This window comes from Amphiura filiformis, chromosome 17 (genome assembly GCF_039555335.1).
Source record: "Amphiura filiformis chromosome 17, Afil_fr2py, whole genome shotgun sequence".
Lineage (NCBI taxonomy): Eukaryota > Metazoa > Echinodermata > Ophiuroidea > Amphilepidida > Amphiuridae > Amphiura > Amphiura filiformis.
In genome coordinates, this window is record NC_092644.1 from 5,034,329 (window position 1) to 5,060,808 (window position 26,480).

At 36.2% G+C, this 26,480-nt stretch overlaps 1 protein-coding gene across 2 annotated transcripts; it reads right to left on the reverse strand.

The window, feature by feature from the left end:
* Window positions 1–292: 292 nt before the first annotated feature.
* Window positions 293–18,237, reverse strand: LOC140136832 (GDP-L-fucose synthase-like). 2 transcript variants are annotated; one of them, XM_072158430.1, is made up of 8 exons: window positions 18,110–18,237; window positions 11,711–11,890; window positions 9,679–9,793; window positions 7,451–7,653; window positions 5,801–5,934; window positions 4,497–4,708; window positions 3,593–3,692; window positions 293–1,348 (listed from the first exon to the last, which is right to left on the reverse strand). In XM_072158430.1, exons 2-8 carry the CDS (start codon window positions 11,866–11,868, stop codon window positions 1,293–1,295), a joined length of 978 nt encoding a protein of 325 aa, XP_072014531.1. In that variant the 5' UTR covers window positions 11,869–11,890; window positions 18,110–18,237; the 3' UTR covers window positions 293–1,292. The 2 variants fall into 2 exon arrangements, with proteins under 2 accessions (XP_072014531.1, XP_072014532.1); XM_072158431.1 differs by lacking the exon at window positions 18,110–18,237 and adding an exon at window positions 12,273–12,335.
* Between the last annotated feature and the right edge of the window lie 8,243 nt (window positions 18,238–26,480).

The following is a 26,480-nucleotide window of genomic DNA, read 5'->3' on the forward strand; positions in this document are numbered from 1 at the left end:
AAAAACTAATAATACAGTGGTAACAAAAACTGGGTATATTATAGGGGCAAGGAATCCAAATGCTACACTGGAATTTTAGTGACCCAAGATACGCGGTTTGTTATTTATGATAAGAAATAAGGTACCGCTAGGATGTACCTCATTTCCTATCATATATACTGAACCGCTTGTCTAGAGTCACTAAAATTTCAGTGTAGTTATTGGATTCCTTGCCCCAATAATATACATAACCTTTGTTACCAGTGTGTTATTAGTTTTGAGAAAAATGCAAAAATAGTCACACATTTACCACAGGGGTGTAGTACCCCCTTAACTTGATTCTTAGAATGGCCAGTTAAAGCCATATTGTAACACATGCTGAGGAGGACGCCCTCAATTTTTTCCAAAATTCTGATTTTTACACGATTGTAATGTACTTTAGTAAACCAACATACTTCCAAAAATCAAGGCTTTGTAGTTGTGACAGGATTTTGAATAAAACTAGAGGTTGTTGGGAGGCCGGCCGCGTCATACGTAATCAATAATATGCAGTGATTCATACACCATTTTCTCCAGATATCATTCACAGAAGATACGATAATAGTAATAAATGAACTATGACAAATGAGGCTATAACATTTTGTCTGTCTAAAAAGAAACGTCAACATAATATTAGCAGAAAGCCAGCACACTGTCACACAGAATATTTTCTAGATTCAATAATTTGAATGGTTTACATTCAGCCAATGGCAGCACCTTTCCCTTCAAGCAACTGAAGAAAAAAAATCCATAACCCTAAACTGCACAAAAATATAAATATATTTGAAATTGTAAAAACTAAGACAATTTGTATTAAATTTAGCTGCAAATTGTGACTTTTGGTATATTGGTTGGTCCCAATTTCTTGGAAATTTGGTATATTGATGGGTCCTCTTTCAAATTCTCAGCAGTACACCCAAACCTCACTTGCTTACCCCCCCCATGCACACATACCATCCTTGGATATCAATAATTCTAAAGCCTTATACAACAGAAATATTCTCTGGTAAAACCCCATACCACCTGTACTGTAAAAGAACTCAATCCTAATGAGTTGTATATATTACGGCTCTATATTACTTTTCACACATGCTATAAACCTGTCCCATTCATCATCAAATGTTGAGCATATAGTCTAGTCCAGTACCTTGTATCTACATGTACCTATGTAAGGGTATAATATTGTCAACTTGCGCCACATCAGGCTGACATCCTGGAGCTACTTGCTTGCTATTTCATGTCACATTGAGTCACATCAGGCTGACATCCTGGAGTTACTTGCGTGCTATTTCATAGTTGGCTTCAAACCAGTCAACAGTCTCCTTGATTGCTGAAAAAGATAACCGAGAATAAAGGTATTGTTTTTAGCAACTGGAGTGCATCTATCGTCTCATATAACACGGACAACATCATTATTTTAGTAAAACAAGGCAAAGCCGAGTTGTTTTACGAAAAAAATAATGATGTCGCATGTTATATGAGACGATAGATGCACGACAGTGGCTAAAAACAATACCTCATTCTTAAGGTAGGAAACTCGGTTCCCACACATCGGCAAGGAAAAAATTATAAAAAATATTCCGCCTCCTTGTGTACACCTCTTGATTTTTATGAGTAAACTACACACCCCAATGCTTGAAACCACAAAATATTTGAGTTGCTAATTTGCATTAATTAATGAATATCAATTAATTAGTTCAACCTTAATTTTACGACTAATAATTATTGCTAGCAAAAACTTGAACTCTGATTCCAACTTTTACTATCGGAAAATTGTAAATAAATATTATCTAAAATCTCTCGCCAGCTTTTCGCCTAAGTCCATTAATTACGAAATAGCATGTGTTTCTAGTCTGTGAAAATATTGATATCGTAAAAAATTTATTTCTGCTTAAAGAAGCTGAAAAGTAACAAAAGCTGGCGAGAGAATTTAGGTAATCTTGTTGTGTTTAACTTTCAATTTAAAAAAATGTCTACATTAAGTCAATTTTTGTGACAATAATTCTGAAAATCCCTATTTTAGGCATTTTTACAGAAAACACTTTTGAGTGTGTAAGTGTCCAAATATTACGTAGCAGATGGCAAATTTCATTCATAAAGAAAGATCTATTTACAACAATCAATCTTTGCTACTTCAGAAGTCTCTGACCAAACACTAATACTTTCACTGGGTGGGAAAACACTATTCAGATAAATCCTTCAAAAGGTAAACAAAACTTTTTCCACTAAACAGGAGTCTTATTAATATTGTCGTAATTTTGCTGGCTGCCGTGTTCTGTTTTGATTGCTCGCGTGGTGTGTTAACAGTGTTATCGCAATTGGAAAAAAAAATTTAGGCGATGCCCGGCGCTGCATGGGCTCCTTTGGTTGTAGTTTGTACAGTGTTTAATGGAACAGGTCCATGGCGAAATCATGAAATTTACCCGACACGTAAAACCCAATAATAATGGTTCAGTTTTAGAAACATGCATATCTACACTTTATTTATGACTTTGAGGTATTGGATATTTACCAAATTGACTGGTAAGTTAATTGTGCACGAAAACTAGTGAAAACCTGGGAGCCAAAATAGCTCCGTATAAGCGGTGTACGTGTGTGTATAGTGTAGCGAATGCTCACAGCTGAATTCCCGGTGACAATTTCAAGAGCCCGGAGCCCGGAGCCGCTGTGCACGAGTGTGTTGAATTTTGTCGCTCGCTAAATGTTATAAAGCACTGAGAATTTCATATATTCTTACTGTACAACTCATAGCATTCAAAAAATTTCCCAGAAAAATCAGACAAAAATGTTCAATGAAACAATGCTACGCAATGTTATTATTTTATTCATACATGCACGATACTATTGTGATTTGTGCAATATCAACGAGACGGCTAAGTTAGTGAAAATTGACATTTCGTTTTTTGCGGATTCTGAACGATTTAAATGATGCCCCGATCTGTAATTTTGGGAAGATATTTATTACAGGATAGGGCACAATTAAGGAAATTTTGAGGGGATTCGGTGCATGACACGATAGCCGACGATCCGACCTTAAACACTTCAATTCAAATAAAATATATTATAAGTATACCAAATTCTATTAAACACACCTAATGATTGTTAGGAGTGGCCTTCTTTGCTTTATTCTGAAGCCCAGGGGGGTACTTAGTACAAATGACCATACGGGGACGTGCTGTAAATATGGGTAGCATTTTCGCCCTTTTGGTATATCAGTGACCCCTTTTTTAAGCCAATTTTGGTATGTGAATGGGTCCTTTTTTCCAATTTTTTTTAATTTTCTCGAAAAATAACCCAATTTTGCCTCTATCTAGCCAAAATTTTGAAATTGTCCAAAAAAATTTGGGAAAATGTGTAAAAACTAAGACAATGTGGGCTAAATTTGACCGAAAATTTTGAATTTTGGTATATCAATGGGTCCAAATTTCTTGAAAATTTGGTATGGGTCCACTTTCAAATTCTCAGCGGCACACCCCTACCAAAATCAAACTTGAGTACCCCCCGGGTTCTGAAGTGTCTTTCACAATATATACAGTTACCAAATCGAAACGTTTTGGATGTGGTCTACACATACCTTGTTTGATTGGAGTAAACTTGAAGTCTGGTAGATACTTTCTTAACTTTGCATTACTGGCTGTCTTCTTAAACTGTCCATCGGATTTACTGGTGTCATACTGTTGCACTGGGTCAAGGTTAAATCAACTGAACTCTTAATGTTTCAACTTTATGAATCTGTGTTAAACTATTGGCAATCCCAACATAAGATTGCTAAAACAAAGAGGAAGTACTAAGATTGACCTGATTATCTGTCAAAATGGCAACCAGGAGAAAAGAAGAGAAGAACTAAAGAAACTTAACAACAAAACCAAAAGACCTAGTACTAGTAGTAGCAGGCATGGAAATTTACACGCGTCCGGTCCCCAGTGGCGAGTAAAATTGTTGCCGGTCGAGTAAAGTTTTAAATTCACCATCCCGACTGGCGAGTAACATTTCACGGCCGGCCTAACCCTTACCCAGGCTCAAAGCATAGACCCTATGCTTAAAGTACAATCTGACCTCATCAAATGAGAATTGACCAATCACACGGTCGTTGCTAGGCAAGGTCAAGGTTCGGTCATGCAGGTCGCGCGATCGTGTTATTCTATGAAAATTACGCTGACGCAGAAGGTACATCCTCTCATGATCGAGAATTTGTTATTTTGGCTATAGTTATTATAGTATTCAGCAAATTCCTTCAGCGGTGTCCGACTGCTCTTCCTGATTTATTGCATTAAAAGAACTAGGTCGCACATTGCTACGCAGCTTGATCAATGAATGAAGTGACGACGTGATGATGACATGATTCAATTAGCCAATCAGAACCACACTTCCGTGTTTACGCTATAAACAGCGCCAAATTGGAAGACCACTGAAAAACAATGCCGAAAACCATAGCTTCTTCATCAATAATCTATTAACTTTCACATCATAAAGGATACCACCACTTCTCCTTTGAATTCAAATGCCTCGACAACCATCTCAGCTGCCTCTTTGATTGATACTTCATCTTCCTCACCCACAGACAGAATGATGGGATCGATCTCTTCATACTCTCGTAGAGTCCATAAGAATAGACGCGCCAAGTCGTAGGAGTATATGAACTGACGACGCGGAGACCCTGTGCCCCATATTGTGAATGGTGTATCCTGTTCTGTAGAGTTTATTGAGAATTGGTATTGAATATAAGATAAATGGTGAGAATGTGTGTAAGAGAGATCAAAGTTAGTATACAAATTATCCAATGGCTCAAGTCAATCTGCATGTTTCTACTGGGGAACGGTTTAGTTTAGAGTGTTACCGGTTAATGTGCTCAGTGGAAACTTATCGGTTCAGAGTGATGCGGTGTGGACAGGATTTTTTAGTCGTGTATGAAATAGGTTAATAAATGCATATCACTTGTTGCTCGAGAAATTGTACAAAATAATGCACTTGTACTGAGATGTTGATGCGTCTAATGCACTCCCCCCCCCCCTACGGGGCTGTGCATTAGACGCATCAAAATCTCAGTACGCATGCATAAGGGATACGCATTTATTAACCTATAAATCAATGGCTATGAATTTATCAAACTCAATTCACAATGGGCTATACCAGTTCAGTTGAAATCCATACACCGGCTATGGAAGACATGATCTTAAGGTTGGTCTGAACCCTGGAATTATGGAAACTTTCGGGCCTCATAACTTCTAAATTGTTGGTCTAAAGTATATAAAAGTATACATATTTAGAATGGCAAAGACTTGATAAGTTCATCTGTGAGGTCAAATTTGGGCCAAAATGCCATTTTGGCCAAAAATCTAATTTCACCAAAAATATTTTTTTTCACCATTTTGCACCATTTTTGGTGCAAATTTCTCAAAGTTGGTCGAAATTCAAAAAAATAAAAAAACGTGTCCTAGATATTTTGATCTAGTTTTTAAAAATTAATAAAAAAAAATTTTGGCCCAAGAATTTTTTTTGTTACGATGCACGAAAAAAGAAGTGGGCCAAAAACCGTTATTTTTGGGATTTGCTTTTTGGCCCAAATTTGACCTCACAGATGAACTTATCAAGTTCTAAATATGTATACTTTTATATACTTTAGACCAACAATTTAGAAGTTATGAGGCCCGAAAGTTTCCATAATTCCAGGGTTCAGACCAACCTTAATCTCTCTCACAGGGGGTGTAGGTTTCAAATGGAGTCACCCATTTAAGTAGCCCCATTTAATTATTAATATTAATATTAATTATAGTACACTTACTTTTGGATGTACGACACTTGTGCATGAGTCCTGGTAATACATGACCATCTTCCAGGTTGAAGTTGTCCCATGGTCCGAAGACATTGGTAGGAATGACGGAAGTAAACTGACACCCGTGTTGTTTGTGATATGCCCTAAATTAAGAAAACAAGACCATTAGCAGCGTGTCATTTTTGACATTTGACATTTTTGATATTTCATAGCCTTGGATTAGCAGCAATATCACAGCGTCTTCATTCAGCGTAGTGGGTGGTCATGTGACCTGAGAATTGTAAACACTACGCTGAATGAAGATGCCACGATGGTGTCACAAGCTACGTCGCTGTGAAACCAAGACTCTGAAAATTTTTACTTTATAACCAAATGTTATCATTGTAACAAAATTCTGTGATTTACAATAAACATGATGCTAAGATGAAATAAGTTGGTTTTTAGGATTTTTCTTTTGGTTTTTCACTTCAAAATTAACAAACTGACCGGCATCGATCATTTTGATACAACCTGTTATCAAAGTTCTTGATTTTTCTGACAATTTGTCAAACCACAGTTAAAAACATGGGGGGGGGCACTTAACACAAATGACTTATGGGTATTTTCCCAGGAAAGACCCCCCTTTTTGGATTTCACAGCTCCGAAAGACCCCATAAATAAGACCAAAATAGAGCTCCAAAAGACTCTTGATTTGGATGAATTTCAGCTCTAAAAGACCCCTTCATATTATTCTCTTCTCGTTTTCAAAATCTACTGAGTTACTGGTACTCTAATTAACTTTTTGTACAAATTAAATTTGTATCATTAATTGAATTGCTATTTAATCATAATTTTTCTGTGTAAATATTTTATATAAATTTGTTCTACTATATATATATATACATGTGTTTTTTGGAAATTGTGATTTGCATTAATTGAATTGCTATTTAATCATAATTTTTCTGTGTATGTAATTAATATAAATTTGTTTCAATATATAATTTCGGAAATTGCGATTGTGATTTGCAATATAACCATTTAATTCTGTATTATCCTTCAGATACATTTCATTATGTTACCAACTTAATTACGGTAAATTTGTTTTGTTATTGATGCTTAAATTTTGTATATAATACATAATATATATATGATTTTGGAAATATTGTTATTATATATATGTGAAATCATGTGTGAATAAATTGAATGAATGAATGACAAGTTGCTCATTCCTTACATTTCTGGCTTTTTTATGCCTATTTTCAACCAAGAAGCAAAGAAAGGCTCTTGATTTTGACTGTTTGCAGCTCCAAAAGAGTCCCCTTTTGTTCGCAGCTCCAAAAGACCCCATTTTGTCGGTACGCCGTTAGCTTCCAAAGACCCACCACCTCAAATCTCAGGGGAACATAGGTTAGAAAGTGGAGAAATACTGCTACTACAAAAAATATTTTTAAAGTGTTTTCTTAAAGCTGATCAAGCTGTACGTTTTACAACTTTGACAAAAATATTTTTTGTAGCAGTATTTATCCACTTTCCAACCTTGAAATAGAAAGGTTTTTTAAATATTAGATCGGATCAGATATCTGCCGATATTTACCGGATATCTGATCGGTTGACAAGTCATTTTAATTTATAGCTCTAAAATTCTACTGAAGTCTCATTCAGTAGAACTCATATCCTTACTTGTTTTGTACGTCGATCATCCTCTTTGCGTATGAGTATCCAAAGTTGGAGTCATGAGGTGGACCGTTATGGACCATTGTCTCATCTATCGGATAAGTGGTTTTATTTGGGAAGATGCATGTTGATAGACATGATACCACCTTACGACACTTGAATTTGAAGGCTGTGTTTAGAACATTGTCATTGATCTTGATGTTGACTCTCTGTAATGAAATCAAAGACAGATTCAGTTTAACCCCATGAGAACTACCTGCCGATTGGCTAAAAAGAAGTTTTCATTATCAATTGGACCAATCAGCAACATTGTTAGAATAATTTCACCACACAAAAAAAATCGGGGTGAATTATTTGCAAAGCTCCATTCTAATTGGTGATTAAAGTGAAGATATCATGTAATTGACCAATCAGAGGTAATGTTAGATTGGCAGGTAGTGCTCAGGGGGTTAAGCTGTATGGCAAGTAGGACTGGTGATATTACATTAGTCACATTTGTTTTTAAATGGAAAACATTTACAACACAAAATAACATAGCGTAGAAGCAGAGCAAACAAGAATTGGAATATTGAACCTACATGTAAACATCTCTAAAAAAGTAACTAAGCCCCCTCAAATAATGGCTATTATTCAAAAAGGGGCTATTGTATTACAAATCTGTACAATGCATTGGAAGCAGAATTTATTTCTGCCCATTTTGACACCTCATTTGATATGATAGCCCAGAAAACAATAAAACACCAGTCAATTTAATGTAGTGAGGTCCAGATTTGAAAGTTGCACTTACATACAATACAAAAACACTCAGATATTATTACACAGATTTCCTTCCATACTGAATACAACATCAATACAATTTACTGCAACTTTCAAATCTTGGGTTACATTGATTTAAATGTACGACTATGCTGTGATATCAATATTTAGTCAATTGCTACAAATGAGGTGTCAAAATGTCCAAAAATAAATTCTGCTTCCAACGCATTTTACAGATTTGTAATACAATCGCCCGATTTTGAATAATAGTCACTATTTAAGGGGGGTTAGTTACTTTTTTTGAGATGTTTACATTGCTACATGTTTTTTCAGAGTTTCTGTGCAAGCTAAGCCTTGGTGTAAGCTTAGTTGGTATTAGAACACTTGCCTAGAAGTATGTAGGTCCTGGGATTCCTGGTAATGTCTTAGCTATCTTGAAGGGAAAGAATGGTTGTGACTGGTGTCGATCTTGCCAAGCAAGCATTAACATTTTTTCCCACAAGTCAGAGCCACAATTGAATGTTTGAGTATGATCACACTTGAGCACCAACCAGTGGCATTACAATGTAAGGCCTAAAAAAAATAATTTGATTGCCGTAACATAAATTAGGGTCGGTCGGCAATTTTTTTTTTTTTTTTAATTTTTTTTACACACATTTTATGCTGTAAATTGCTTTTTTTCTTTCTTTTTTGTAATTTTAGGTGTTTTTTTTTAATTAATTTTTTTGCAAAAAAAAAGTAAGAAAAAAGTCTAGGGTCGGGCCTATTTTTATGGTCGGTCTGAAAACGCCAATCAAACAATTTTTAGGCCTAATTCATACACTAATTCATGAGCATTCGTATATTGTTTGAATCTGTGATTGAGAGGGACGACTGGTAATGTGTGATATCGAGCAGCGAAGCAGCGCGATTGAGGGGCAGCATCGAGCCGCAAAGCGTGTTTGGTTCCAAGAGTGTGTGAAGCCCATATATTGACATACGTCATGTGCCCATGAAATGACCCCGTTATTTTTGGCAAATCCTACACCCAATGACCCTGTTTTTTTCAGTAGCCTACACTGAATGACCCCCTTTTTTGAACAATTAGTCCTCAAAATTTTGAAAGAAATACATGTAAACGAGTTTTGTCTATTTTGTGTACTGTTAAATTGGGTAAAAAGCTATTTTTGATTATTAATGATGTGAAATTTTGGGAGCTCCCATACAAAATCACCCCATGATAGACCCCTAGTTTTGTACGCTGGTGGGCACAGGTACGTCACTTTCATTCGAGTGCCCCCCCCCCCCCCTCCCCCCCTGGTTGATTTCTAGTAGTCTCTCCCTATGGGTAATAGAGGTACACAGTCTGTAGCACAGAATAGGCAAATGAAAATGTTTGTTTTCCATACATGGTACTGCAAGAATAGATGTGCAATGCATACATTATTCTGATCAATTAAGTAAAGGAAGGAATTTAATAATTTCATTCCATCACTTACCCAAAAATCTAAATTATATGCCAGATTTTTGAATAGTCCACCGACCATGGCAGCTAAATGAATTACATGTGTAGGCTGGTGTTTCTCAAATAGAGCTGCTGTTTCTGCCTCTGACCTGCAAGTAGAACACAATTGCACACAAAAAGATATAATTACCAGCAACTTTATCAAACCAGTGTATTTTTTTAAAGAGGGTTTTTTTTAAATTTTGCAATCTATTCAAAGATTGTGATCTGCCATGATGGCTTTATTATACAACTTGCACTTAAAGGAAGTCTCCGGCAATCATATCATTATGCCTTATATGTTAGAAAAATAATTATCAAGCACAAATCCGATGGTTTTATTTAAAATAAACTCATATTGACCATAAAAACGAATAAAAACATTTGGCTCTCAACAAGCGATATTCAAAATTCCCGGGCACCAAAATTGTCCAGTGCAATGACGTCCCAGTAATACAATGAAGGCTGACGACAACTGGTCACAAATAACCATTACGTCATTGTAATTAGACAATTTCGGTGCGGAAATTTTGAATATTGCGTGTTGAGAGCCGACTGTTTTTATTCGTTTCTATATGAGTTTGTTTTAAATAAAACCATGTGATTTGTGCTTGGTAATTATTTTTCTAACATATTATAAGGCATAATGTTATGATTGCCGGAGACCCCCTTTAAGCCCACAGGCATTACTGGTCAAATAATAAACTCAGAACAAGTAGCCAGCCATGTTTTTGAGTTATAGGCCTTTAGAGATGACATTCCCATAAAAAAAAATCAAATTTTGTAATTCTTAATTTCATGGTATTTGACTGTGGGACTAAATGGACTTTTAAATTGTTGAAAGTACTTATTAAAAAGAGGTTTATTTTTAAAATCAATAACAAACAGTTGAACTATGATAATCCCAATTCAATCCTGTATAAGGCAGGAAACTAATTGGGCCCATTACTCAGAATAGCAATTTGGCAAAAATATCCAGGTATCATTTACAAAATTATCCATATCTTGAAAAGTATTTGAAGCTATGTAATAATGTATACAATTTGGTATCATTTTAAAGCTTATTGTCTAGTGCTTAAATTTGTATTAAAATCATGAAATGTCAAAAATGTGACTTGTTCTTGGTTTTGTCAGAACAGGTCACATATTTTGGTTCACTTTTCTGAAAAGTTCAGCAATTGAGTATAAATTCATCATTAGAAATTAATGACACTGCGTGTTCTCACTCAAGTGGGTAAATTCTGATGATCTGACACATAGTGTATTGATTCATTCAAGCATTGAAGTACCATTCAACTTCTGTATTGGTTCATTCAGGCATTTCCTCCGATATTTTGTATGTTAAGTGCCTCTGGCCCCTAGTACAAGTAAAATGGTTACTATATGGCCAGAGTTCTAGGTTCTAGCCCTGTACATGTATAAATCACCTTGCTAGCTTTTATACTTATTTAGTCAACTAGAAATAGCATCAAGCAAATCCTTAAAGAGCAGCATGTGAACTGATATAGGACTCTGTCATGAGAACTACCTGCCGATTGGCCAAAAAGAAGTTTTCATTATCAATTGGACCAATCAGCAACATTGTTAGAATAATTTCACCACAGAAAAAAATTGGGGTGAATTATTTGCAAAGCTGCATTCTGATTGGTGATAAAAGTGAAGATTTGATGTAATTGACCAATCAGAGGCAATGTTAGATCGGCAGGTAGTGCTCACAGGGTTAAAAAGTTACCTTCTTCAGAGTCTTGGTTTGCAATGATGTAGCTATATGGCGGGCAGGTTGTATCCAACGTCCCTACTTGCATCTTGAGCTCTATGGCTTCTACGATGATCTCCTGACACTTGAACACCCACCGGATGGTCATGTGACTGGAGGCTTGTAAACACAACGCTGAATGAAGATACTGTGATGGTGTCACAAGCTACGTCATTGCAAACCAAGACTCTGAAAAAGGTAACTTTTAAGCAAATCCTAAAAGGTTGCTTTCATGCCACACACCATAAATCCTTCTTCGTTTGATACTTACGTCAGATCCGCATCTTTTGATGACATAAACACCCATTTTTCATCAGGTCGGGGGTCATCACCTACGACCTTCTCAATCGCCTTGCCAACCAGACCTGTCCCACCAGTCACCAGGATCACCTTCTCTTCTCTTGATCTCTTCTCATTGTTTTCTGCCATTTTTAATTATTCTGGAATCCTCCTGAAAATTAAAGAAATTTTTATCTTCTTAATTCTGTGACTGATATTCAAAGACAATGTGATATGAAAGTCATTCAAGTTTACTACCTTGACTAATATCTACTACAGTGGAAATCTTAATTGAATGAACACAGCCTGGCATAGCGTGAAAATTATTTTGCTTACACTGTGTGTGTGATGTACGCCAGTTTGTGTGACTATGCTTGCATGACGCAGGAGTGAATCCAAGCATTCCAATGCACTTGTGATTGGTTAGTATCCAAGATCATGCATTTGCGTTGTAGTTTGAAATACCCGAGATATGATCACGGTTAGATTGAATACAGCTGATGAAAGCTGTGTTCATTCAATTGAAATTCCTAGTATAGCTAGGCAGTACTTACACCATAGACAGTCGAGAGAAGATTAAAAATAAGCTTATTTCAACTTTGGTTCCATACACTTCAAAATCATGTGTATTTTTTATTGAATACAATGTACTTTTTTAGTTTTTTACACAACCGACACTTGTATTGCCAAAAGTCATACAATGTAATACTCCAGTATGAAAAAGCAACCAGTCACCAAAATACATGACATAGAGAAAAAAAATCGTAACATAAATAATATCTGTCACGTGTTGAGTTTCGAAAAAATAAATAAAAATATATGCAAATAATTTCAGAAATAATATCCTCTTTTACAGGAACAATGTCTTAGAGGGTTGTGGTTGTGGGCCAAATGTTGCCCAATTGGGTGGCAAAATAGCAACTCTGGTCTAGACTTCTTTTTATTGCTTTGTCATTCCATGACCATGACACATCAGAAACTACTGATGCATAGTACATGTAACATTGCATTTAAATAAATACTGCTGACACTGTCTGGCTTCTCTCAATATAAATATCTAGGGGATTACTGGGGTTCACATTAAATCTTTTGAGTCTTCTCATCAGAAGTGTAGCCAGTCACTAGGATTCACTACAATCTCATCTATCAGGCCACAGTTAAACCCCAATACATATTGTGCATTCACTGAATGACCTTTGAAAATTTGGGTATAAAAACTCATACTCTACAAGTTGAGGTCAAATTTTACACTGTGATTGTTTAATTACAGTTATTGTACTATGCCATTGGGATGAGGTTATTGTGGTCCACAGTGAGTGGCAGAGGGCAGAGTGCCCCTTCACCTGACAAAAAATTAAAGAAAAAAGTTCCCCTCTGACAAAAAAATATGGAAGAGATAATTGGGAGGTAAAGGAAAAGAAAAGGGGAAAGAGCCGGTTTCCCGACAAAATCAACCCTGATCATGGGCCAAAATAGCGTACAATACCAAATGTGTGTGCTATGTATGCACATTGAACCATTCAAGCCCTTTTTTGGGAAGCTTGAAGACTTTACATACAGTCACTCTAAAAAAGCGGAAGCGGTACTGTAATTACCAATAAATTGGGCTTAGTTTTATATCCGTTTTCCTACCCTATTTTAAATATTCCAGAATTTAGCTGCAGTGAATTTTTTTCAACAACTCAGCTGCAGTGATTTTTTTCAACAACTCTTCCTGTACCTTTGTACAGGAGTCAACCGTTGTTAATCTGTGATGAATCCACACTTGTACCATAGCATATATGCAAACGCAAGCGCGAATACGCGTGAGAGCGTAAATTTGTCATGCCTGGGACTTGTGTGCGAATACACACTTACAAGTTGAATTCCGTATTTTTTGGAGGTACCGGCTAAACATTAGTTTTATTGCTGACCAAAAAATAGACCAAAAATAGAGGGGTTATATTTTTAACAACCAAAATAGGGACGGATGGATGCAATGAATTAGCAAGTTCAGGTCCACACAAATTAAGGGTGTGATTTTCGGGTAATTTTGGGTGGGTAAAGAAACGTTGCAAGGAGGCCAAAGAGACCTGGCTGAATAGTGAATGTGCCAAAATTGAGAGTCAATTTGGAGAGAATCGGAATGTGTACCAGAGGATAAATGAGATCTCAGGCAGGAAATCAGGCTGTTCAAGCTCTGGGTGCATCAAGGCAAAGAATGGTAATATGCTGGTAGGGAAAGATGATGTAATGAAAAGGTGGATGGAATATGTTGGGGAGTTATTTCACGATGTAAGGGACGGTTTGCCAAGCTTTCCAGATTCTATTGAGGGTCCAAAGATATTGCAGTCAGAGGTTCGATCAGCTATAAAAATGATGAGCAGAAATAAGGCTGCTGGGCCAGATGGAATTGTTGTTGAAATGATTGAAGCATTAGAGGATTATGGAATTGAGAAACTGGCAGGAGTCATCAACAGAATGTATGATGATGGGATATTTCCGGGAGACCTGAGCAAATCAATCTTTATTGCTCTTCCCAAGAAACCTGGCGCTGTGGATTGTGAACAACACCGTACAATTAGCCTTATGAGCCATGTTACAAAGATAATTCTAAGAATCCTGTTACTGCGTGCAAGAAGTAGAATAAAACCTGAGATTGGTAAAGAGCAGTTCAGCTTTGTAGAAGATGCTGGTACCAGGAATGCAATTTATGTCTTGAGAATGATAACAGAGAGAGCGGTAGAGATGCAGAAGGATGTTTTCATGTGTTTCATTGACTACTCAAAAGCCTTTGACAAGGTGAGACATGATCAGCTTTTTGAAGATCTTGGTAAGCTAGACCTGCATGGAAAGGATCTACGACTGTTGCAGAACCTTTATTGGAACCAAACAGCGTGCATAAGGGTGGATGGAGATTCTAGTGAATATACAAGCATTAAGAGAGGAGTCAGACAGGGATGTGTGATGTCACCAGATCTCTTTAATTATTACAGTGAGCTGATCCTAAGGGAGCTAGAAAAGGAAAATGGTCTCGGTATAGGTGGACATAACATCACGAACATAAGATATGCAGATGACACTGTCCTATTAGCTGAGTCTGAGGAGGATCTGCAAAGGCTTCTTGATGTGGTGGTTCAGGAAAGTGAGAGGAAAGGTTTATCGTTAAATTGCAAGAAGACAGAATGTATGGTGGTATCAAAGACTGAATGCCCAACATGCATATTGAAGGTGAAAGATCAAAGAATTAAGCAAGTTTCCTCCTTCAACTACCTTGGCAGTCTAATCACAGAAGATGCCAGATGTATTAAGGAGGTTAAGGGGGTACTACACCCCCGGCCAATTTTGTGCCTATATTTGCATTTTCTCAAAAATTATAGCACATTGGTGACAGGTAAGATATGTATATTATAGGGCAAGGACTACAACTACTGTACTGAAAATTCAGCAACTCAAAGCAAGTAGTTATTGATTTATTGATCAAATATTGGTTTTCCCTCATTTTTTACTGTAACGCCACAACTGTTGTCTGTGATGAAATAAAATTTCCAGTGCAGTAGTTGTAGTCCTTGCCCCTATAATATACATATCTTACTTGTCCCCAATGCGCTATAATTTTTGAGAAAAATGCAAAAATAAGCACAAAATTGGGCAGGGGTGTAGTACCCCCTTAAGAGAAGGATTGCACTGGCTAAGTCTGCGTTCTCAAAATTAGACAAGATCCTAAAAAACAGTGCCCTCAGTATAGAGACCAGAATTCGGGTACTCAACTGCTATGTCATCCCTGTATTAATGTAGGGAAGTGAAGCATGGTCAATAACAACAGACATTAAAAGAAGATTGGAGAGCTGCGAGATGTGGTTCCTTAGAAGAATGATGAAGATCCCGTGGACTGATAAAGTGTCTAATGACGATGTCCTAAGTAGAGCAAATGTGAACAGGAAACTGTTATGTGAAATCAGAGTTAAGCAGCTCAAATTCCTTGGTCATATCCTCAGAAAGGATGGTTTCGAGAACCTAGTATTGACAGGAAGAATAGAAGGAACAAGGAGCAGAGGCAGGAAGAGAGTGATGTGGTTGTCAAATCTGAAAGACTGGCTAAAAGAAAGGGGAGCTGAACATAAAGCGACAGAGCTACTGGAGATGGCTTATAACAGAGAATTGTGGCATGACATGATCGCCAACGTCTTAGGATATGGCACCTAAAGAGAGAGAGAGAAACCGGGTACCCACAATTTAAAAAAATCACAAAAAAAAAAAAGATTTTTATTTTTTTTTGGTTTGTAGTATCTCAGGGCCTAGACCAAAATGCTAGGATCATTCATGGTTGACCTAAAAAAAATGCATGATTGTTTGTGTTTCTAATATGAAAATTGATAATTTGTATTCATGTCATGCTCAGTGTTCGATTTTCATCTATTTTTTTGTGTAGCAAAAACTGCTACTCACTTTCAGATTTGAGTAGCAATTCCAAAATTGTGAGTAGCAATTATTTTCACCATATTTTGTGGATTTTTTTGTATACCTTTTACCATCGCCAAAACATTCCTACTTTCAGGGGAATTCCTGCCATAACTGTATCTATCATCTTTTTTCTCCCTTCTTGCAAGTTTGTAGACAAATGCAGTGGCCAGAGATCGATTTTTGTATATTTTTTTGTGTAGCAAAACTGCTAAGTGCTACTCACTTTCAGATTTGAGTAGCAATTCCAAAATTGTGAGTAGCATTTTGCTATGCTAATCCAGATAAATCGAACACTGGATGCTCTATTAATGATATCAAAATGCATTCAAATTCAATGCATTTTGATATCATTAATATAGTACCGGTATGACATTCATACAAATGATAAATTTTCATATTAAACACAAAACATCATGCAATTTTTTTAAAAAATTTTAGGTCAACCATGAATGATCCTAGCATTTAGGTCTAGGTCCAGGGATACTACAACGAAAAAAAGAAAAAAAAAAAAAAAAAAAAAAAAAAAAAAAAATAAAAAAAAAAAAAAAACCCGCCCGAAAAATGCGCCGGGTACCGGGGCACAAAATTACCCGAAAATCACACCCTTAATTTGTGTGGACCTGAACTTGCTAATTCATTGCATCCATCCCTCCCTATTTTGGTTGTTAAAAAATATAAGCCCTCTACTTTTGGTCTAAAAATTCTATGACCCCCCAGTATATTTGGGACCACCACACCATGTCATCGCCCCAATATCTTCTTGGCAGAAATCGCCATGATAGATCGAATCCACTTGTTCTTCAATAGCCACATTTTGTTCTGACCTGCTTAATAGTTTTGAGATGCATAATGGGCCGAGGGACATCCGGCTAAGGCAATATCCCGGTGACTGACCTCTGTAGATCTCGGTGAGCCTGGTACGTCATCTGCATTAGCCTGCTTCCAACAGTGGTCCACATTGCGCTTGTAACCCCGATTGTTGCTGAATGAGTGCAGCTGTCATTTTTTTATGTTTTGCACATATAAAATCTGCATTATTGTCAGTATTTGATTTCAAAACACATGGTTGTTGTTTGTCAATAAGCTCGCTAATGACTATCATCTTCTTCACTTCTTTCAACACATATATTCAAGTGCAAGCCTTAAAATCGGCTTCTTTAGAAAGCAAAAATTACCGGAGATATTCATCATTTTCTACCCTGGCATCCAAAGATTTATCGTCTGAATATCAAATTGTGCATAGCACATACATTTTGCTTGAGAAGTCTAGCCAAGAATTTGCTCACCGATAACTTCACATTCTAGGCAAGAGACCATTGCATTCAAAATCTAGTCGGATTCGCTGAAGCATGACACCGTGTAAAGCAATGGAAGTTCAGAAGTAAACACAGCCGATCACGACAGGCGATTGCATCAAAATTTTAGACTGTCCAAAATAGGCAAATCTTGCTCAAAAGATACAATTGACTCATCGAAATAACTTTCATCCTATTCTCAAAATTAACAGAATAAATAACCTCCGGTTCAAAAAATTGCACCGCTGTCCGACCGAAAAACGATACCAAACGATACCAATGTGCCCCACTTCCGAAGAAAATGCTGGCCCACAAATGCGCCCTGTTACGGTTAACCACTGCGTATCATAAGTGTCGCGTGCGACGTCACACGTGTGCATCTATAATTAGGACCTTGTGGAAAATAATACACGCTGGACGGTTAGCAGTATGCTCAAAAAGGAAATCTGCAAAATATTATAGCTGCCAGTAGGCTGAGTAGTTTTTTTTAAATAGTAAGCTTATTTTTAGTTATATTTTTTTATTTTAAATTAAAATCATTATATCATAAACATGATAAAAAAATTATAAATTTTAACAGAAAAAAATTTTACCCATGCATGCTGCATACACGTATAATAAAATGAATAAAGACAGAAGATGCTAACAGTTACCTGTATTATTATCAATGCTCACTCACAGTCACAGTGCAGAGTTTTTGTTTTGATAAAGACCGATAAAAGTGCTCATTCAATTCGACTTCGTGGCAAAACGTCGGCTGTTGTTGACACATGTGGGCTATTTTACTCAAGGCTGACATCCTTCACTAGGCAGCGAATAATGTATGGCTTGCCGTATGGATCAAAAGTTGTCATATAGATAGATATCAAGAAAGTTCTGAACAGGGCATATATTTACATTTTCAATAAATCAAAAAGCAACCACACCATACAGTGGAGGCGGAAGCATTTTAATGTATTTTAATACATTTTAAAAAATGTAGGGGAGAAGCATACCGTAGGCCTAGGCTAAAGTTGGTCTGGTTTAGGCCTACTGGGATTCAGTGCTCAAAAGAGGTGAATTTTCAATTTAAATCAATTGAAAGTGGATTTTGCTATTTGATGGACTAGTACACACACACAAAATTAATTTACATTTTTACCTTCTCTTCACTCTAAACAGAGTTTTTCGGGTTAAAAAGGAAGATGCTTAGGTTAAAGACCCATTCAGTGATCCCAGCAAAAGTGTAAAAAAATTAAAATTGTTTTTAAATTGCTTAAAAGTGAAGGATAAGTCATTCAAATTGTCATTTGGTATTTTGGAAATGAAAAATTTGGCAAAAAACAAAGAAAACAGCAGTGTTAACGAAGTTGAAGCCCCATTCGAATACATGAAGCTAATTTAGATACTGTCAGTATCTAAATTACAGATTCATGTAAATTCTTTATTTTGTCTTAAATACACGGCTTTCGGCTGAACCACTAGCAGGCTATGTTTACATATTTATGACAATGACAAAGCTACCAAAATCCGAGTTTTGATGATTTTTATTATCGTCCGGATGAGCAAATCACTGAATGGGCCTTTAGTTTATTGATTTGTAGGCCTATAGGATTTTACTGGGGGATGCATTCCCCCATTGAAAAATTTATGTGTGACATATTCCCCAATAGCAGTGCTTCCAAAACTTTTTTCCCCCCATGACCGAAATTACATAAAAAAATATGGCGCAACCCACAGCATAATAGAAATGCTGTTACTTACCAACTGACATAGTGGCGTAATGGACAAAATTTCAAAAGTGGGCATAATTTCCAAGCTCCCAGATTACTTTACAGGGACAAATGCACACGAAATTTGCAATTTTAATGCCAAAATGGGTCAAACTGGGGTTACAATCATGACCAATACAATGGTACTTGCACTTCAATGCCCTGATATGATTTTTTTTGACAAGTCCCGCAACACCTTTTGGAAGAAGCCCAACCCACAGTTTGGCTACCGGTGACCTACTATAGTATCACTCGCAGTCATAGGGGGGGGGGGGGCACCGGCCATTTTTGGGGGCAGTGGGCCTGGTTGGAGGGCACAAGCCATTTTTCGGCAATTTTCCTATGTGATTTTCTTAAATTTCATAACGATTGGGGGGGCCACATTCCCCGATGCCCCTACGATGCTACTCCTCTCACATAGAAATCCTCAATACAACAACCCCTTTTCAAACATTAAAATGTTTAACAGTGTACAAAAAATGTGAAACTGCTGAGAATAGTTTATTCGCGAAAAACTAATACTGCTAACATATCCCGCTATACCATACTTTTGTCACAACCTCCTATGTGTCACTGGCCCCTGACCATGTTTAAAGCAAAACCTCCTATGTAATCTGTGGGCAGTTTTGTTTTAAACATGCTCAGGGGCCAAAAGCACATAGGTTTTTCCTGCCCAGCGACAATATTAAATAACACATGTACACACAAAATATGCATATCACTATAATTATAGTATATCTTCCATGTTTATTTTCACTTATATTTTGGAGATGTAATAGTTCATTAGAATAAATTGCCAATAAAATTAGGCAATAAAATATTCAATTGCAAATCATCAAAAAACATAACAAATCTTACTGACAAGCTTCTCTACATGAGGTCCAAAAAAATATGCATATAGCGGATCACTACAATCTTTGGCGAAAATAAATTAAAATAATTTTTGCAAGCAAATAAAATTACAATATTTTTACACAACTGCTATTTACAAGTTATATGAATGCAAAATTAAGTACATTAACTAGCTATACTAAAGGATGCGTTAGTATATACACCTGCTTTCGTTGGTACAACCCAAAAATATTTAAATCCATGATTCATAAAGTATATAATAAAAATAATGCAGACCTGCCAACCTACCGAAGTCAGAAAGAGGGATATTGAGACCAAAACCTTGTACATATACACAAATAAAGACCAACAAATTCAAAGACTTGAGGTGTGCAATACTTTCAAAATTCAGGGAAGGTTTTGCAGGTCTAAATTTATCACAATAGACTAAAGAGAATGCTATAGCAAAATTCTGAAAAAATAGTGAAATTTGCATCATTTTCTGCTGTTCTTACATTTAAATTTGCCACCACTGAAATTTTCTGAAAGCAGTACTGTCCCTTTTTTCACTTTGGGCCCCCCCAAATGAGGGACTGTTGGCAGGTCTGATAATGGAAGTGGATTTCATTAATTTCATGGGTCATATTTCTATAAAGATGCATGGCCATTATTCTTTCTTCTTTTTTTTTTGAGGGGGGGGGGTTGGAAGAGTATTCACCTACTGAGATAGAGGGCAAACAAAGTCAAAGGCCATTGGGTGTCCATAGGCCACTGCTGAATTTTGACTTCTATTGCACATAACATTAACAACAAGTAAAGTAAACAGTTTAGAAGGCAAGTTCTATACCATTTCTTGATTCTTATGTCAAGATGAGCAATTTGACACTATTTATGCTAAAATCAGAGAAAGTTGACATTTTTACCTATGTGTACAACCAAAAATGTGGCATTTTACCTACAAATGAGGTTTTTATAGGATAACTATGTAACCATAGGTCGTAGATAGCACAAACTATACATTTTTTAATCCTTGTGATCAGACGAGTAATTTGGTATATCTGTCAACAAGATCGTAGCATTTTTAATTTTTAACCCTTGTATGACCTTTTGTGACCTCTAGTGGTCTCTAGGGGTCAAATCCAAAATGGATCCACGTCTTAAAATCAACATTGGGACCTTGTACTTCATGTGTAGAAATTCTCATGCTTCTCCTAAAAAGTGCCCAATGCTTCAACTTAGCAGCTGTACTAAACTGTCCACACCAGAAACTATGCCCACCATTTGTAACAATTGAATAAACACAGAGTATAGGTCTTATTGATAAAATATTCATCAGGAATAACAATTTTGGAAATTATACAAAGATTTTTCATATCTATACAATATATGATAATTTTACTTACAATCGGAATACAGCTTAACATAATAATAATAACAGATTTAGATGTTTATGTTTACGAGGCAATTTACAAGCAGGTTAAGTTTACCAATAGGCTATTCCATTTAAAATCCACACTCTCCCTGTAAGAAGTATCTTCCACAGGGGGAGTATGAATTACAAATGGAATGAGCACATTAGGCAGCTCCATTTGAATGTCGAGAGCGAGTTTCAAATGGAGCTGATAATTTGTTAATTCCATTTGAAATTAACCCTCCCCCTGTGGAAGATATTTCCAAAATCTTCTCCAGGGGCAGTGTGGATTTTAAATGGAATAGCCCAATTCAGCATCTGAATCCATTTTTAAAATCCCAAACAGCTGGCAGTAATTATGATTGAAGGGACAAACTCACTTTTTTGTACAAAATAATCTGCCTAAAATGCCATCTGTTCCAACAAGCCTATCAGATTTGAATTCTTGTGTCTGCCTTTCAGCGCCTTTGAACAATTTACTTTTTGTATATTGGCGCTTTATTAATTTTTGTTTTTGTTATTGTTGTTGCCTATCAGCAGAGATGCCAGTCAGTGTTCTCAAAAAATCCTGAAATGGCAAACAATTTCCTGAAAAATGTTCTTTGCCTAGATACATTTGTACAGGATCATCCAAGTAAAATTTCCTGAAATCAGGAAATTTCCTGAAGACTGGCAACACTGTATCAGGAACAGCCCATTCAAGAGTTATTGCTCTGTGTGCTAGCCATAGGCTTCCACATTTAAGCCAAGTTTGTAGACTATCTATATTTTCTCAAAATATCAAGATCTCAAGAACCAGAAGCAATTATACTAGGCTTGTTTGTACTCATTTTAATGCACTTTTCATACCGATTTTAAATATAGTCATAAAAATGTACAATTCTGAAATTTATACAGACAGGCAGTAGACAAGACAGTAGACACCCAAGAGGGTTAGTCCAAAATGGGTTAACGTTAGGGTTTAGGGCATTTTAGGTTTGGATTAGGGTTCAGGATGAGGTTACAGTAGGCATTAGGGTTAGCGTTAGGGATAGGGTTAGGATTAGAGTTAGGGTCAGTGTTAGGATTAGAACTACAGTTCTAATCCAGGTTTTGGGTTAGGATAAGAGCTTAGGTTAGGATTAGGGTGAAGTTTAAGGATAGGTTTAGGGTAAGGGTTAGTGATTATAACTAAGTTACTGGGTTTTTGGACTAATGCCCCTTCTGACTATCAACCTGTAGCCTGCTTAAGCCAAAAAAAATTTGTTTTGTTTTACTGTACAAATGAATACCGACCCTAATTTTGGAAATTCCAGAAAAAGTTTTTTTTTCCCTTTCAAAAGTTTTGACATCCTAAAAAGTTTTTTTTTACAGTTTCTACACACTTCTAAACTGTTTTAAAAACATGAGAAATATGCTAATTCACAACTATTTGGGCTATTTATTAAGCTAATTAATGGCATACAGTCATGTTTTGGCTATGACCTTTAAAAAAATATTTTAAAAAAAATTCTGACCGACCGACCCAATTCTGAAAAAGTAGGAGGACAAGCAAACTATCTTTTTTTTTGCCTTATCTGCTCCTATCAAATGATAAATGTGTCGATTTGATCATAATAGCTCATACTTATCAACACAATGTTATCTCCAAAATGAGTAATTTATGTTCATATCAAATGTAAGAATAGCCATTCAAACTTTACAAAACATACCCGCTATATGACAAACAAGTTTGCAAACCAAATAATGCTGGATAGGAGAGACTTTGCTTGTGTCAATTCCTGCTTAAAATCAAATCTACAATACACATCACAGTTCTATAAATTTCAAAACAGAGGACCAAAGAATGAAGCTGAAAATCTCAAGTTATAACAGCGTATAGATCTACAGCTATCACCTAGAGTGTTGTAATATATAGGCCTAATGCATATCGTCAGCCTGCTACGCTAATTGCCTAAGTAATTTTTACATGTTTCTCATTTGCAATTTTGATTTTCTGAGTAATACTCCCATAATTAAGAATGCAGCTGGAAATTTTATTAATTATATAATTAATAAAATTTCCAGCTGCATTCTTCATTAACTTGTGGAATACATCAACAGAGATGAATTCCACAAGTTAATGAAGGATGCGGCTGGAAATTTGATTAATTATGTGTTTATTACTCAGAAAATCAAAATTGCAAATGAGAAACATGTAATAATGACTTAGGCACTTTGGTTATGAGGGTTACGATATAATGCATATATGATTATCAATTTGTTTACCAAAAATATTGTCTATTATGAAATTAAAGTGGTATATGGAGCAGTGTTAGTACACATAATCATGCAGAACTTGCAAATGCAAAATCAGAGTCAACTTGGGAAATTTGGAAATAAGCTTTTTTCATGGATATCTAATGAATAATGTCATAAAAAGAGGTTGCCAGGATCACGAGATACTCCTTTAAGAATGATTAGGGATGATATCAAAACTTGACCGCCGGTTCCCATTGTTTAGAACAATAACAACCGGATGGAACTGGACAGAACCGGCAGTCAACCGCCGGTTGAGTTTTGATTTCATCCCTTACTGAATAATTTGATTAGTACATACTTCTCAGCAGATTTAATAGATACATATAATGATTTGTTCTATTTCACATGGCAAGTGATTTAATTGGTTATTGGTTCATTATATTTGTTATGATCGATATAACAAAGAACATCAACTCAGCAGCCAGGATGATTCAAAACTACCAACTCACAACTTTATGCTCATTTCGTGGTAACAGGTCACATATGTGCACGTACATCGAAAGTTTGTACAACAAACGCTTTTAACGCCAGGAAGAAAATACAATATAGCAATAGTATTATTATTATATGTAACAATTATTAAAAGACGTATCTCTAGCAATTTGATTTCATTGCATTACACATTACAGCAAAATGATCTACAACTTAATCGTCCTGCTCCTATGGCTGTCCCTTTACACACATAATGGGTTATTCCAACTAAAATGCACACCCCCTACGGAAGACATAACCTTAATGTTCCAGTGAGTGTAGATTTCAAATGGAGTCACCCATTCAGGTAGCTCCATTTGAAATTAATACTCCCTATGTGGGCAATTAAGGTCATGTCTTTCATAGGGGGTGTATGGTTTCAACTGGGATAGCCTAATTCATTGAAACCTGCTACATGTTGCACACATATATAGAAAAGCTTCATTAAAGGTGGGTGACCCAATTGACAGCCTTACTCCCCCCTCCCTTTACTCCATTAAAATGCAGATGGTATCAGGTGAAAAGCTCATAATCTCTCATTAACATGTTGAAATTACGAGTTCCAAATCGGTCTATTTCTGAAGAAATCATGGAATTAGTCTTGAGTGTGGCATACTACGTTTGAGACTAATCCAACAGTTTTTTGATGATATCTTCAGAAATATACCGATTTGGATCTCCCAATTTCAATATGAGAAAAATAGGGTCTTTCATTTGATATCAATATATTACATGATCAAGATGATTATCATTAATGAAAACACTGTAGACTATCAGTATCATGGTTTATAAATGTCAGTAATTCCATAAGGAATTAGTCACATTTACAAGAAACATTTATTTGTTCTTTTTGCATGAATGCTTGAAGGGGCGACATTTTATGTTCTAAGTAAGTTTTAAAGAATTCAATTATTCCAAATTCATCAGGTCACCTTCCTTTAACACTTCTATCTCAAAAACGAGTTATCGATCGCTAAACCACTTATTATCCATTTCTCAGATAATTTTGATATCCATGATATATAATATAATAATTTCATTTGCCTTCCTCTTATGGGGGTACTACACCCCTGCCCAATTTTGTGCTTATTTTTGCCTTTTTCTCAAAAATTATAGCGCATTGGTGACAAGTAAGATATGTATATTATAGGGGCAAGGACTACAACTACTGCACTGGAAATTTTATTTCAGCACAGACAACAGTTGTGGAGTTACAGTCAAAAATGAGGGGAAACCAATATTTGATCAATAACTCAATAACTACTTGCCTTGAGTTGCTGAATTTTCAGTGCAGTAGTTGTAGTCCTTGCCCCTATAATATACATATCTTACTTACCACCAATGCGCTATAATTTTTGGGAAAAATACAAAAATAGGCACAAAATTGGCCATGGGTGTAGTACCCCCTTAAGCTTGTGCCCTCAAAGAGATCAATGTTGACATTGCCTGTGTTGATAAAATCCACCAATTCAGAGGTACGTCATGAGTAAAACGGAGGTTTACCATGGGTTTTTCAGAGGATATGGCCCACAAAGAGCCCTTCATACAAAGGGGTCTTAGTGGCTGTATAGATGAGTTGACTTCTGACGTCAACGTCTGGCAGTATGCGCACGCATCATCACAATTTCCATTGTTTTTTGCCTGTCAGTATGCGTGCGCAAAATATTTTGTTCAGAGCTCGTGTTTTTAAAACTCCCGCCACATCACAGTAAGGCTATTGAACAGTGTAGTGGTGGCATGGGGTTCACTCAAGCATATCGATATACCAGTCCCTTGCCTTTGTTGATAAACACTGGGGTCACCTCATCCATATACCGTATTTCAGACCATATATCACAGCACTAATGCCTCACAATTACTGCACAATTACAACAATTAAGGGGGTACTACACCCCTCAATAAATTTGTGACTATTTTTGCATTTTTCTCAAAAACTAATAACACGCTGGTAACAAAAGTTATGTATATTATAGGGGCAAGGAATCCAATTACTACACTGAAATTTCAGTGACCCAAGAGAAGCGGTTCGATACTTATGATAGAAAATGAGGTACCGCTAGGATGTACCTCATTTCCTATCATATTTACATAAAAATCTTTTTTTTTTTACCAGTGTGTTATTACTTTTTGAGAAAAATGCAAAAATAGTCACAAATTTACCACAGGGGTGTAGTACCCCCTTAATGCCAATCACGATGATCAATGTACAAAAAAGAACAATTACAAACGCTTTTCAAATTTCATGGTAATTTATACAATGGGCTGTTCCAGTTAAAATCC